Genomic DNA, 16,550 nt, shown 5'->3' with positions numbered 1-16,550 from the left:
AGCTCAGATTTGGCTGCCAAATTCAGCCCACTGTAACTTCCTGTCATGCTGCATTTGGTGCACAAAAGGGTTAATGCACACGGCATGTGGTTGCTTGCATTTGGTCTGGGTTTGTACAATTTGTTTCGCCAGAATTGGGAAATGTGTAGAAGTACTTTGTCAAGAGCAGTGTTAGGTCAGACTTAGATTAAGTGACTAGGCAAAGGCATGTTTTATAGTTTAGCCAAATATGATAATACCCAAATCCTGTCTTATTCTTCAAACCCCACTTATGAATTTCTTTTGGGATGCACAAAATGAGTTTTTTTGTGGTAGAAAGTCCAAGCAGTTCTGAAAGTGAACGTTGACCTAATGTCACCTAACCCGCTCCCCCACCTTGGTTATGACATATTGCTTATTAAGTTTCACATTTGTACGTTTGGTTAAAGCTGCAATCTGGAACTTTTTGGAGTTAAAATGATACAAATCAGTTATCGAGCAAATGCTCAAACACAGTGTTCAAAACTCCTTACCTTACCATGATTGTAAGCTTATAATAATTTTTACATTAACTTAATGTTAATGTACTTAATGTATAGCGGGATACTCCACCCAATAATGAAAAATGATGTCATCGTTTACTCACCCTCAAGTTGTTCCAAATCTGTATACATTTCATTGTTCAAATATTGAACACAAATATTATATTTGGAAGAATGTTAGCAACTGACATTGTTTCTGGAACATAATTGACTGCCATAGTAGGAAAAATATTGTATCTTTTTTGTTCTGTTGAACACGAGATGAGATATTTCGAAGAATATAAGAAGGAAAACAGTTCTGGGGCACTTTTGACTACCATTTTAATGTTTCCTACTATGGCAGTCAATGATGACAAAGTACTGTTTGGTTTCAAGCATTCTCCCAAATATCTCTCTCTTTGTTCAATTTATCCAGATTTGGAACAACTTGAGGGTGAGTAAATGAAGACAGATTTTTTATTTTTCTGTGGAGTATCCCTTTAAGCTGTGTCAGATTTTGCAGGAAATGATAAGATGAGTACCATGGAATGTTGCGTTTCAAAATGAGATGGTGATATAGAGGCAAAAGTTACAGATTGCAGCTTTAATAAATGTGTGACCATGACTGTAAAGATTGATAATGTAAAAATGAGTCTGTTTCAAAAGCAAAGATTGCACGTTACTTGAAAATCGTACTTTTATATTGCTTTTGTATGTCATTTTGTTCCTCTTAGCAGCGTGCAACCATGAAAATTCTTTCATCGTTTACTCACCCTTGTGTCATTCCAAACCTGTATGACTTCCTTTCTTCGGCAAAACACAAAAGAAGATATTATGCAGAACGCCAATGACCTAACAAGTTTACATTTCCATTGTATGGACACAAAACCACGGAGACATTCTTCAAATGTATTTTTTGTGTTCCACAGAAGAAAGGGTCATGTACAGGTTTTAAATGACATGAGGGTGAATTTGCCCTACTTCATAGTAACTGCTACACAGATTACAGATGCCACGTCTTGCATCATCGCGATTTGAGATAATGTTTCTCTTTTGATGTCCTTTGAGTGTGAATCCAGTAATTGATCATCAGTCGGTAGTTGGAACAGACGAGACAGTCAGACAGATAGAGCTGCCATACTGACGTGCCACTGATGCCTGTTATTTTTAGACCTACAGGAAGTGATGCATGCACACAACACAATAGTTCACGGCGCATTTTGTGAGCCTACGTTCCTTCTGAACGTTTCCATTCTTTGCTGTAATTTATGCATTTTAATAAAGGCTTTTTTTAACTAATAGATGTCGCCGCTTAGTTCCGTTTTTAGCCTGCATGCACATTATGGTTATTACACAAACAGCATGACATGAAGAAGTGTTCTGAAGAAGTTCTCAGAAAAACTTTATCACCCACTTGGTCACATGGTACATGCGCATGCAACACCCCTCCCCACACGCTGGCTGAGAACTGAAATCACTTCTATTAAAGAGAGAGAGAGAGAGAGATCGCCTGGTCTGTGCATTTGTACATACAGTAAATGCTCCTAGTATAGTATGAATCAACCAAAACCAGCCACCTTGTAAAAAATGCGTCCTCATTGCCCTTAGTCAAATGTCAAAGAGCTAATGTACCTCATATATATCTTTCAGTGTGTAAACGACTTGGTTGCGGTAGCTGTGTTACATGATAACTGCATGGAATGGTTGTTCCTGGGTAGAGAACCCGAGAGCATGCCTAGCGGCACTTTGCCTTTCACTTCTAAAGTATTTCCCCAATCTGCTGGTGTGACTTCTTAGGAACTGCAGATGCTGTTGCCAAGCCACAGGTGTGATGCCACCGTTTCAGATACCAGTTGAGCTATTTGCAAGCGACACTGTGTGTAACTATGACTCTTTTTATTTACCCCTGGCCCACCTCTGCCCTGGTTGACAATGCTCTGTGTAGGTCATGACTCACTGGAGTATTTTTGAAAACTCCCGCATGTCTGACTGCAGTCTGATTTCATGCCAAATTAACTCTCACTCACTCTTTTGCACTCTTTGATCGAATTGTGATTAAATTCATCCTGAACTGACATTTGCACTCAATAGGAAATAGATGACTGTGTTTAATGTAAGTGTAGCGCTTTTTCTTAAAGGTGAGCCGAGGTGAACTTTGTGTATCAGACACATCTGCACTTCTGTATCTTGATTTTGTGTTTGTTGAACATTTGGTCGCACAGCGTTGCTTTTCATAACCTGAACTTTTATGCGCATTAGTGATTTATTTTGGTGATCAATTTGCAATCTTTGGAATTTCATATTAAAGGGAAAGTTCACCCCAAAATAAAAATTCTGTTGTCATTTACTCGCCCTCGAGTTGTTCCAAATCTGTATACATTTTTTTGTTCTGATGAACACAAAGATATTTGGACAAATGCTTGCAATCAAACAATTCTTGGCCACCATTGACTTCCATAGGAGGAAATATTACAATGGTAGTCAGAAGTGCCTCAGAACTGTTTGCCTTCCTGCATTCTTACGAAAGAAGATATTTTGGTTCAACTGAGCAAAGACATTTATGGTTGTCATTGGTGGCCAAGAACTGTTTAGTTACAAGCGTTCTTCCAAATATCTTTCTCTGTGTTCATCAGAACAAAGAAATGGAAGTAAATGAAGACAGAATTTCCCTTATCCCTTTAAGATAAGATGAGTACCATGGAATTTTGCGTTTCAAAATGAGATGGTGATATAGAGGCAAAAGTTACAGATTGCAGCTTTAATAAATGTGTGACCATGACCATGATCGTTTTTAACCAAAGCCCTTTGTCTGTTTATAATTGTTTTGTAGATAACAGTGATCTTATCGCTTGTATGGTGGTGAGCAAAGACGGGGTTCAAGCTCAGCGCTTTCTGGCTGTGGACGTGTACCAGATGAGTCTTGTGGAACCAGATTCCAAGCGTCTGGGCTGGGGTGTTGTCAAGTTTGCCGGCCTCCTACAGGTCTGCTTCAACCCATGGACCTAATTCTTGTGTGGACTGTTCCAACGAGACAGATCAGATATAAATCCCATGCATATTTTCGCAGGACATGCAGGTTTCCGGTGTGGAAGATGACAGCAGGGCTTTGAACATCATCATTCACAAGCCCACATCTAACCCTCACGCCAAGCCCATCCCCATCCTGCAGGCCAACTTCATCTTCGCTGATCATATTCGCTGCATCATCGCCAAACAGCGACTCGCCAAGGGCCGCATCCAGGCCAGGCGCATGAAAATGCAGCGGATAGCAGGTCGGTTCCTGGCACTTTGCCGGTTATAAAATCTATTTGCAGCCAAAGTCATAAACTGTGTCTTTAAAGAGCATCTTGTATCTTGTGTTTACAGAAGATATGTTTATTTTGTTTACTCTACATACACAAGCCAGAATAACATTTTAGATGAATGGATAGCAGATGTTTAAGGTTAAATGTGAAAATATCCAAGGCTGTTATGAGGAAATTCGCTTTTTGTTTTTTATCTGCTCTAACAGTCCGTTTCATTCATTTTTACTGTAAATGTGTGTGTGTGCGTTTAAAAATATTTCTATGATAAGTCTAGAATAGATCATCTTTTCCTGTCTTTTCTCATCTGTGTTTAATCATTTATCCTGCAGCTCTACTTGACCTCCCCGTTCAGCCTTCTACTGAAGTGTTGGGCTTCAGCCAGCCATCGGTTGCATCATCACTGCTGCCTTTTCGTTTCTATGACCAGTCCAGACGAGGCCCAGCCTTCGCCTCTGTAGATAAAGTTCCAGGTAACTGTGAATGATTAAAGAGGAAATCACAAAAGATCAAGGGGCCAGCTGTGATCCACGCTTACTCATTTCAAGAGAATATTCCAGAGGTCTGAGTCAGGAGGCTGAATGTTATGTCATACTTCAGAATAATAGCAAACATATTCTTGTCTGGGATTTTAACCTGGGATCTTACATTAGATCATAATCATGCCCCTATCATAGTCAGTGTTTTACTTGCTGTTATTATTGATGTTTTTTCATAAATGTATATAGACCACTTCAGAAAACAAACACAACCACCATAACAGAATGAAAATATTTTTAAGATTTAACTATATATGTAAGATTTTGAAAAAAAAAAAAAATGAAACCGGACGTGCTACTGGACCAGCATATACATCTTGCAAAGTGGTCTATATGGTCTAATGACGTATAATGACCAATTATCATGTGGTAGTCAATGGGTGTTGAGATCTGTTTGGTTATAAGCATTATTCCAAATATCTTTCTCTGGGTTCATCAGAACAAAGAAATTTATACACATTTGGAACATGATGACAGAATTTTCATTTTTGGGTGAAGTATCCCTTTTAGAGGACAAAATTATTTTGTGTTTTTTCAAACACTTTAAATACTAAAGATATGTACAAAAAATTGTTAAGCATGTCAAGGAAATTAATTAATTCTAAGATAAATCACGACACATGTCTCACCACATGACATTTTTTAAGGCTATGGCTAATTCATAGATGAAAAACACTAAAATCACTTAATTAAAAATTTGAATCTTCATTTATTTGAATAACTGCAATAGATATTAATATTATTTGTATTTTAAAATTGGCATGACGAAAATACGTCATTGACCGGTATGTGTTTTGCTCTTGTATATGATTTTGTCTGACTGTCATTTATGGTCTTAAATTTTTCATTTTTTCAAAAACGTTCACAGCTTCAGAGGTTCCTGTTTCTATTACAGCATAAACTATATTTAGTAAATGTGTGTTTGAGAACACTCACCTCCTTTTCATATTTTGGGGGGTTTTTCTTTGCTCTTTCAAACAATAAGTTGAAATACCACAATGATGAAAAAGTGGGCTTGCTACTTCTCCTTTGCGATCTGCATAGACTTTACTTGCAAATTGCACATCCTAATTTAGTTTTCCTTAGAATTTCTCTAGTACTTCTCAAAGTTGCTGTTCTGTTTCGTCTGTGCTAGGTTTTTAGGTGATACTTACTCTGATCCTGTGCTGTCATAATATTGTTAGCTTCTTTTCCATACTAGTGGGGAATATTCCAGTAGTTTTGTGCGAATTTGAATGTGATCCCTGTCCCAGTGGTAAATATTCAAAACGTCTCTTAGGCACCTGTTGATGAAAAACGCCATTGTGTGGTGTAAAGGAAATCAGATTCGCTTGATAGTTGATCTTTTATCAACGTCAAATTTTGGCTGGAGATCCTAACAAACGACATCTGTTTAAAAGCTTCTTTGTTAACATGTTTGAATTTCCGTTAAAGTAGACTAGCTGTAAAACAAATACTATAGCCATGTTTGTAACTTTAGAACTATATTCATCAAGTAAAAGATTTTGAATTAGTTGTCGTGTTTTCCCCCAAATTTCCTACTATATTCTAAATATACTGACACTTAGAATTTTAGAGATTTTAAAAAGTTAGTTGTCTGTACAGAGAAACACATGACTCAGAATAGTCTTTCAGTCTCTTTTGATGACGTGCTTATAGTTCAGGTAAAAAGAATTGTGCTTCCAAGAACTCTTGACATTTTGCCAAGTGTTTCATAGGGCTTAATATGTGCGCTGGATGAATTCACATTTATTTGCTATGGCTTGCTGTTGTTTGTGGCCAAAATAAAATAATCAGCTGTTTCATACACATAGGTTTTTGATATAGTGAGGCGCATGTGTCCTCTTATTGAATTCATGTATTTTTTGTATTGAATGATGGCCGTGAAAGTAAACGGGAAAATTGTTGCGGCTAGACAGCTATTGTGTTTGCCACCTGTTGGAATTCATATGTTCAGCTCAAAACCAAAATAATTCAGTTATGTTGGAAATAAAAAAAAGTGTCAGGTCAGTTAGTGATTTTGTCTGTGGCTAAGCAAAGTGTGTGCACATGTGTTCCAGGTTTCGCAGTTGCTCACGTTGCCCAGCATAGTGCCACATCAACCTCTTCTCCCTCACCACCTTCTACCGAAAACACTGGACCCTGCGACTCGACCGCAAGCAGCGGTGCATCCACACACACTGTCACACAGAGTCAAACAGGTAACAAACACACGCTTAACCATTCGACAGCCACTCCACTAAACCACCAAAACACTTCAGACACGTGCAGATACTCGATCTGAGCACGCATATTATTTAACTTAAAAGTTTGTTTTGTTCACTAAATAGATCAGTGTTCAATGATATCAATTAAATAATGTTCATAATTTACACGCCCTCATGCCATTGCCAACACATTATATTGTTAGTTAAACACAAAAGAATATCTTTGTATTTATGTGTTTATATATAAATGTTATTTTTTTACATGGTACACAAAATGGTAAAGTTCCCTAATGCAGTGGTTCTCAAACTTTTCCGTTGTAAGGCCCCCTTTGTGTAGAGTGCATCGCTTTGCGGCCCCTCATATAAAGACTTATAATTAGGGATGCACCGATAGGATTTCTTTGTCCGATGATTTTAACAAACAACTATCGGCCGATTCCAATACCGATAATGGTCAATTGCATACAGTAATATACAATACTAGAAATACTAGAAATATACAATTAAATTAATTTTACTGAACATGAATTGGATTCATTTAACATTTTAAGAGAGGCACAAGTGTAAATGTGCCTAAATGTAAGTTAAGATAAAAATACAATAAGACAACATGACAATCTTCAAAGGTGATTTTTGCTATCCAATATTTCTTTTATTAAAAACTAACTCAAATTTGACTTAAAATTGAACATTTCTTTAATAAATTTAAATAAAGTCTGTGCTGTTGCTATTTACAGTAATTATTTTGGATATTATATATCCAACTCATTGCCTCCATGCAGTTAATTAATAAACTACGGACCCATGAAATCCGTTTTATTTTTTTCCTAAATTCCGTTTTATTTTTTCCCAAATTAATTTTTTTCCGTTTTTATTTTTCTGGATTCTGTTTTATTTTTTTTTGTGGTGTACAACTATGTTAATATGAACCAGTATCTTACATCTTATGTTTTTTTCTTTTGCTGTTTTAAGTCTACTTACATTTAATTACTAGTTTTGTACATTTTTAGTAGCAGTTTTGTCATGAGGTTAACTGGAATTTTATTTTGACGACGGACTTTAATTTTGACAGCTTGCCCCAAAGTTTGACAGCAGCTTCTCTCAGATGAAACGGTAAAATGCGCCTGATGTAAACTCTTTTAGAGCAGCTCTGAATCAGTTTGTGTGTTCGCGTCCACCAGATGCTAAAAGTCCACTACAGTACACAAAACCACACCAGTCATTCACACGCAGAACAAGCAGATTGCATATTTAAACAGCAACTGAATAATTATTAGCGCTATTCATAGCACAATTTGAATTTTATAAACTGTTCAGTGGTACTTTCTGGCGTGTTTGCTACTTTCCATCCGTGTTTTCCGCATCACGGAAATAATAGGGCCCTAAAAAACCATCGGTATCAGCCTTTTTCATGCTATTGCCGATATGCCGATGGTGTTAAATTAATCCAATATCGGCCGATTAATATAGGCGGCCGATACATCGGTGCATCCCTACTTATAATCTTAACCGTAAAATTTTAATTATACCAATAACATATTCAGTTATAAAATGCTGGAACATTCTTTTGGTTTGTGGTCTTGTTTTTGTAATGTTTGATTGCATAAAATCTATCATAAATTTCTATATTTCATAAAATGCCACAAAATCTGTGGCCCCCGGATGCATTTTAGGGCTTAGTTTGAGAACCACTGCCCTAAAGCACATGCATCAATTATTAAAGTAATCCAAACGACTCAACTGGGTTACCGTATGTATTCTAAAGTGAAACTATATGTTTGTGAAAGAAAATGATTAATATTTTGCTTACCTTTATCAAAATTGAAATGAAAACAAAGCATCTTATTGACTCGCTGTCATATGCATGTTTTGTCACAGACATGCATCGAGATCATTTTTACCTGCACTTTTCCTTTAATGTTAAGGTTCCGGCATAAAATTTAGCTCTGCGTTGTTTCTTTAACCATGTTCCCATGGTCAGTTTTCCTTTGGCGCCAAAGTTCTGACATCTGTTTTTTAAAAGACCATCTGTTCCTCTTTGATTTAATTTACCCAAGCTGCTTGTGTCAAATACAAAACACAAGGGTCATGTCATGTTGTCATTCCTGCCTTTTGATTGAAACCATTCATTATTTTGCCTTTGCTACATTCACTTTATTGTGTTTATTGTGCTTAATATGTAAAGGAGGATTATGAACTGACACAGCAGTATCAAAGCAACAGTACATGATTAAGACTTATAACTCTCTGATATTCCTTTCGAGCTTAAAGCATCACAGCATATGCAGTACATTTACACACTGTTAACAGCAAATCCTTTTTCCATTTAAAGAGACAGTTCACCCAAAAATGAGCATCTTTCATGATTTACTCACACTCATGTCATTCCAAACCTGTAGGACTTCTTTTCTTCTGCAGAACACAAAAGAAGATATTTGGAAGAATGTTGGTAACCACACAACATTGGCCCCCATTGACTTCCATTGTATGGACACAAAACCATCGACACATTTCTTAAACTATCTTATATTTTGTGTTCCACAGAAGAAAGAGTCATACACAGGTTCTAAAAATGGTCTAAAACATCTTTAAATGGAAGGGTAATTTACAACTACCAACTACACATCTGAGAAACCGGTGTTACTGCTGAGTAGCCGTCTCATTGGACGAGAGTCTCTGGGAAGCTGAAAGGCTGTTATTAATCAGTGTGTGGGCCGAAAGCATCTTTTAAGTAGATTGCGGGTGGTCGGGTGTGGTTTTGGAAAAACCTGAAAGCTCGCAGTCTTCACACCACAAAAAAACCAGGAACTTCTCTGAACGCGGAGTAATTCTTGTGGCCTCTGTGAAGTCACCTACGGATTTCTGTCTGTGTGGCGGAGGCGTTTCACTGATACGGTCATGGGCTTTTTTGGTTCTTTCACTTCGTATCTTTTTACGTTTTATTCTCTGAACCGCTATGATGGTCTGCTTTGAACTACACTATTACTGTATGTTACCTTTCACGTTTGTAGTCTATGTAGTCACGTGAGCAAGAGAAGGTGTTGGTATGAGGGGCTTGTCACAAACGCACGGTTTCAAAACGACAAGTGCAGCAGTGTGAGGTGACCACATTGAGTGTTGGTTAGTGCCTCGTGGTGTGCGTCGTCTTTGAAGAGGAGTTCTTAGAAACAGCAGCCGCTGCAGATGACGTTGTGTTGTAGAGGGGTGGATTTGTGGCGAGACAGACATCCACCTCTCCCTCGATCTCTGTCTAAGCACGCTTCGTGCATGTAGTCGTACATCCACATTTGCAGTTCCATTCCCAGGAACACACAAACCGATAAAATGTATACCTGAATGCATTGTAAGTTACGTTGCATAGAACTGTTTGCCAAATGCATACAATGTAATGTATATGTTGTCAGACACAGCCAAACAAAAAGTTGATTTAGTTTTTCTTTCATAATCCACCACTTTGTGTCCTTATATGGCTGTAAACAGTGTATTTTGCATGTTGAACTTGTTCATATTCATTTGTTATACAAATATACTTGGTGCTTGCGCATCTGTCTGTCTGGTGGTTTAACAGTACGTTTTCCTCCAGATTAAACGCTGTGCGTGCTTATAGGATGCGTGTCATTGTTCTCCCTTTGATCTGTCCCTCTCTTCTCTAGTCAGGGAATGCCGGAGGTGCGTGTTTTCTCTGTCAGACGGTGACAGGCGAGGTGGAGAGTGGGTTTAAAGCTCCACATACACGTAACAGGCATGTCCGTGTGATGCTGTTTGCTTAGACTGTAAAGAGTGGCTCCCCTAGTCTCCAGTGACCTGCATTGTGCTACTAAACCAAAACAATGACTAAGATAGCGTTTGTGTGAGTATTGATAAGCTTGATGTGGCATAACTGCTCTGAAAATGAATGGCATAGTGCATAAACCATGTAGTCAAACCATATTGACTCCTTTCAATGTGGCATGTAAAGGTTTGGACACAGCTACATTTTTTTTGTTATTGCTATCTTATGCAGTTTAAATGAATCAAAACTATATTGTTTCTCTCCGTTTCGACATTTAACTCCATTCAAATATAATATATAGGTAATTCATGAATTGTCAGTGAAGCTAATATGAAGCATCGAAACGTAAGCACTTGAAATTAAGGATGTATTTGTTAACGTTAGTTAATGCATTCTCTAACATGAACTAACAATAAGCAATATTGTTTTTCAGCATTTATTAATCTTTCTTGAATGTTTAAGGTCCAGTGTTTCAATTTAGCGGCATATAGTGGTGAGGTTGTGAATTGCAACCAATGGCTCACTTCACCCCTCCCTTTCGAAGCACTACGGTGGCTCACACAGGACTAAAATGTCGTCACGTTTTCGCTATTTATAACGTATTTACGAAAAGCGCTTCACACGTTTTTATTTTTAACTTTTCCGTTTCATGGCACTGCCATTCAGGTTCCTCCTTTTACAATCATATTCATGGCACAAAGCTTTACAAATCTCTGACTCACCATCTCACTGTTGGCACATCTGCTGTCCATCCCACACCTAAGCTTTACATCATAAGCGTTTCTATTGACTTTATGACATCAAGGCTTTGCTCACTCCACCTCTGTCATAATTCATGTTGAAATGTTGGCAGATTTGACAAACTATATTTATCGGAAACACGTTACAAACCACCTCACAGTGTTGACCTCTATGTTGTATATGGAGGCAGTTTTCCCTTTGCTTGTTTTGCCTTTGTTCTGAATAGATGAAGCTGCACGTGTGTTTGCATTCATCCTCCCACACACTCGTGTGACTCTCTGTGTGCTCTGACCAGCCCTGATTTTCTCGTTTCAGGGTTTGCCTTGGCACCAAGCCTCACCCCTACGCCACAGCCCACCATTTCTCTACTGTCCGACAATGATGCCGAAACTCTGAGCGTCGACTCCCTGACCCTACTTCCCCCCGCTGACCCACCTCGCCTACGCTCCTTCAGCACCCAGTCTTCCGTCCAGGACGAGCCACCTGCAGACTGTGATGAGACGCCGATGCTTGGATGCATAGAAGACGACGGCGAACGATCAACACACATGCAGGAGGACAAAAAGGACATTTCAGTTATACCTGAGGAGGACGAGGTATCTCCTGAGTCTGGACCATCAGAAATGAACTCGCTTGAGGGTTCAACGCAAGTGAGGGAATCTGTGGAGACGGACCCCACAGGTGACCGAGAGAACAACCCAGATCTAGAGGAGGAGACTGCGATAGACTGATGGATGGAGTTCATAACAGCACTCCAAAAAGTTGACCAGAAATACTAAAACTCTGAGCCCAAATGTTTACCGAAGGTCATTCCATGCACTTTCAGTGATCTGCATTCATCTTGCACAGTCACCGATTGTGTCCTAGAATTGCACAGGCTAGTAAAGCTAGTTTGTACATGCTTCTGGCATTAGCGATTCAGGCTCTCATTGTTTCAGCTGTGTGTAGACAGTCACTATATCAACACTGGTTGACTTAACACTGCGGTTCCAAATACCTTCCTTTACATCAAGACTGTGATGTGTTTCAGCAGAAGACAGCGCTCTTACTAGAACAATGATGTTATTTAGAGTTCATGGGAGTTGCTCAAAGCACAGCCGTGTGTGTGTGTGTGTGTGTGTGTGTGTGTGTGTGTGTGTGTGTGTGTGTGTGTGTGTGTGTGTGTGTGTGTGTGTGTGTGTGTGCTTGCTTGTGTGTGTGTATGTATGTATTGTTCTTTCGATGGTGCTAAGAGAGAACCAGCCGTGTGTTTGTGCGCGTGACTGTTTTCTGATTGTTTGTTTGCGTGTATGTTTTTATGATACTGCGCAGGCAGACAGGAAAGGTTGTCTTTATATGAATATGTAAAAAATATTAGTGGGTTAGCGGGGAATGCCCACTTGATTTTGCTAGTCTTAACACTGAGGAATGTACAAAGACCTGTGGGTCGGTTTAGCAGTGCTCTTTTCTGAAGGCATATTTTAATGCGACTGAACGTTTGTTTGCACTTCAGCAGTGGGGTTTTAACAGCTTTTGTTTTGTCTTTTAGAGATTGTAAAAAAACTGATATGCGCTTAATCGGACGTGTCTTGTGTTTATTGGTCAGTTCATTTAAGATGATTTAAATCATTAAAGCACCCATAAACCCTTTGACCGGCATTGATTTAAAAATACAGAGTTCTGTTATTGGGAGTTTCTGTCACTTCCACCTTCACACATTTGTTTCATTCGGTAATCTGCGAACACTTTTTCTTTCTCAAACTGCTTTATGTACTCCGAAACGAGCTCCATTTTTATAAAATGAGACCGCATTTACTTTTTATGTGGATTTGAATGTTATACTTTAACTCACTTGATATTCCAGGAGTCATCAAGATATTTTGCTGAACATGCATAATTGAAGCTGGGTGTGATGTAGTTGTGGTTTAATTTTATTTTGGTGTGCAATAACAGTCATTAAAGATGAATATGAAGTCATTTATTTTACTTACAGATTCAAGTAGTTTGACTGTTACCACTAATGGACTGAAATGTAAAATATGATGGTAGCACATTGACGAGACACTTATTCTTTCCGTGCAGCACTGAAACAGGCGGTGTGGTAGCTACACCCAGATTTAACCTTTATTGACTGAGTTTCAAAAATATTACAGTAAAGCAATACAGTTAATTCTGCTTATTTCAGTATTTTGAAGTTGTGTTTGTTGAAAAATAAGGCATTGGGGCATAAAACAAGTCTTATTTTATGTATAGTGTAAAATTTTGTTTTTGGTTTAATATTATAATTTACCAACTGGAGTTATCAAGGTCATGCAATAAATTATTCTGATGTACACGTTGGTCTTTTTCGTCTTGTTCGCCATATTTCACTTTGTCATAAATGCATAAACCAAGTGTCTTAAATCTTAATCTGTCCTAAAATTCTTCCCACACTTTATCTTTTATCCGCAACAGTAAACTTTCACCGTTCTGGAGAAATCTTACACTACCCTGTTGAAAAAAACAGCATATGCTGGGTTAGGTATGTTTTGATGCTGGTTTGTGCTGGTTTAAGATGGTCATGTGCTGGTTCCTCACCATCTTAAACCAGCATCAAAACATACTTAACTCAGCATATGTTGTTGTTGTTTTCAACAGGGGATATTAAACTGTTAAAGCTGTTGGTCATCCTTTTTTCGTAAGGGTCAGTGTTTTGTAGTTTTTGGAGATCTTGGTGATGGAGGATAACATAATGCATTCCTCATTATAGTAAGTGAGCTTTTTTTGTCTTTGTCCATTTCCCATGAAATCGATGATTCTACAACCATTTCCAGATTGAGGTGGGGCTTATTGTAGTATTTGTCCAAAAGCCATTTAGCATCCCAGTAATACTCGGAAAATTGCCATGACCGTTTTAATTTTAGGTTAATTAAACTCAATATTTATCCTTCATAATGGTACTTTTTGTTGTCATACATAAATCATATACAAACTTACTGCATGTAAGTCAAAACACAATGAACAAACCAGGTGAGAGGCATCTCAGTATTGGCATTAGCAGTTAATGCTCATTGAAAAACAACCTATGTCTTGCGGATGTAAATGCAGACATCAAATAGATGTCTGCCAGATGTGTGTGTGCTTATCAGGGCATCTATTGTTCACTGTAAATAGATGATGTTATGCCGCGCATGACGCAGTTACGACATTATCACCGACTTACATTACTTTCCTCTTTGCTCTGATGTATTTGTCACAAATCTGAAGACGAGATTTTCTCAACCATATAGACAGCGTATTGTATGAGTTCAACAACAAAACGTTTTTTTGTCATTATTTCCTCAACGTCATGTTGATCCAAACTCGTCTGACTTCTTTTTAAACTTAGAGGACAAAAGATCCAATGGCTTGATAAACAATGACTTAATGTTATGACCTAACAATGACCTATTTTTGTGCTTTTTAACAATAAAATTCGCTGAATTTTTCACAAAAGTTCGTTTGAGGCAAACAACTGATGCTCTTGTTGCAGCCCATTAATCTAGAGAACAGCATAAATCGTCAAAAACACTCATGAGGTCATTTGAAACCCACCTGCTTACATACTGTATGGAAAAGTGGGTGAGGTTATTACTGAAAGGTGGTCTCCGTGTTCTGTCACTGCGAGACACGTTTATCTTTGTGAATCAGTGAATTGGAAGTTCTGCCCACATATTCTCAGCGGAGGCAATGGGGACCTTCTACCTTGATGTGGGATGGCAAGAGATGAGTGTTGTCATAGTAACCATTATGTGGGTAGCCGTATCTCTTGCCTTCCTGGAATTTAGGTTTGTGATTTGAAGCATTGTCAATTTGCAAAAACCGCTGCCAGGGGTCTTCAGCATCATAACCATGAATAGATTAAAAGGTAACAGTTTAATATTGTGTCAGTAGTTTCCAGGGTAACGTTTATTTGGCCGATGAATAGTTCTTGATGTAATGCACAAAAATAGCCAAGTGACGTAGTCTGAATCCATTATTAAAATGTTTTCCATCGGTTTCATGTTCCTCTTTGTAATATAAAGTTTGGGAAGTAAGAATGGTCTTCACTATAAATCTATATATTCTGTATCAAAAAGTTTAAAGGGCCGTTGTTATGAGCAGAATACCCACACAGGCTTGTGTTTGTATTTGTGTCTGCGTTCTAGAGGGGAGCGTTGCGGTTACTAAAGGAAATACACATCTCAGGAACTGTGTCTGTGTGTTTGTGTAAACTGAGGCCAGATGCAGTGGAGATTAGGGGCTCTTCAGGGAAACACAACTGTCCCTTTTCCTGCAGGTGACTGTGCGATTTCATGCGTGTCGTACGAGAAGAGGTAGACTGATAAACACTACCGCATCACCGCTATGGCGAGAGCCTCACAGGCCACCTCAGCTGCCAAAGCCCATCAAATGAGGCTACAGCGTTTAATGAAGGAAAAGTTCAAGGTAATTTCCTCGATTGTGTTAAATTCACCTGTATAATAAACATATAAATGTCACATTCAGCAGTAATTTCTGTATTCTGAGGTTTGAATACAGAAGTCCCTCGATAAACAATTAGCTAACCGGGTAACGCTACGTCAAATGATTTCCCTCTCGCTTCCTAGTAAGATAACTTGATTTCATGAGAAGAATAAAGCGTTTCCTCATAAAGATATATACCAGGAATAGATCTCATTCTCTAATAATAGTCAGTGATTAATTTATAACTGTGAAGATACAACACTTCCTGTAGTTATTTCCATATTTCCATATGTAGTGCTACATTTAACTAACGTTAGACAAAATAAGTTAACGTTACACGAGAGGAAGACGTTATCTCATGATGACTATTCAATTGTCTGAGTACATATCACTTCCTTCTAGCACATAATTCCAAGCAGCGCTCGAGTTTACGTGAACCCCTGGTGCAGTGTATTCTTTTGTTCTTAGTCATTTTTCTGCGTAAGCCTGACAGAGGTGTTGAGGCATCTTATTGATACGAGTACGAGTATCTTTAGGGATCACTGGCTCCGCCCCATCACACTCCGTCAGTCATCACAACCCACTTCATTTCTTGTAAATGTGTGTCTGAACCATAAGCAGTTTACGGTCACCACAGCTCCACCCCTCAACCACGCTACTAACTAGATTAATCAGACTAGTCAAGTACAGAACATCTGGACTAAAGTTCCAATAAATCCCGCCCGGTTTTAGAAATCCAAAATGGATCTTAAACATGAAATGTCACATTCTGACAAAGGGCTGGTTTCGTAGGAGAGGATTATTCCAAGACTTGACTGGTCATCTTTGTTAAATTAAGGGTGAGGCTCAAGATGTATCTGGGGAAAATGTTTGTCGTGCCAGTCTCACCAAGATTTCACCCTTATATAATATAATTCTAGCAAAGGCTATTTTCAGTTACTGAGAACAATAACATTGCTGTCTATCGTTTCTCACAGTTGAGTGAAATAGACGTTTAAAAAAAATGTTAGTTTCGTTTTTGTTTGTTGTTCATGTGAAAACCAAAT

At 38.3% G+C, this 16,550-nt stretch overlaps 1 protein-coding gene across 4 annotated transcripts in view; it reads left to right on the top strand.

The window, feature by feature from the left end:
• Positions 1–13,373, top strand: part of clec16a (C-type lectin domain containing 16A) — a 41,232-nt gene extending 27,859 nt beyond the window's left edge. For all 4 annotated transcript variants that reach the window (XM_057345427.1, XM_057345426.1, XM_057345429.1 and 1 more), the window contains 5 exons: positions 3,331–3,482; positions 3,568–3,772; positions 4,135–4,275; positions 6,402–6,542; positions 11,377–13,373. In XM_057345427.1, coding sequence (XP_057201410.1) covers positions 3,331–3,482; positions 3,568–3,772; positions 4,135–4,275; positions 6,402–6,542; positions 11,377–11,792 — 1,055 coding nt within the window. In that variant the 3' untranslated portion in view covers positions 11,793–13,373. The remainder of the gene's footprint in view (positions 1–3,330; positions 3,483–3,567; positions 3,773–4,134; positions 4,276–6,401; positions 6,543–11,376) is intronic.
• Positions 13,374–16,550: the final 3,177 nt, after the last annotated feature.

This window comes from Triplophysa rosa, linkage group LG11, assembly GCF_024868665.1.
Source record: "Triplophysa rosa linkage group LG11, Trosa_1v2, whole genome shotgun sequence".
NCBI lineage: Eukaryota > Metazoa > Chordata > Actinopteri > Cypriniformes > Nemacheilidae > Triplophysa > Triplophysa rosa.
Note: the sequence above shows the minus strand (reverse complement) of the source record. Positions and strands in the feature narration are given on the sequence as shown.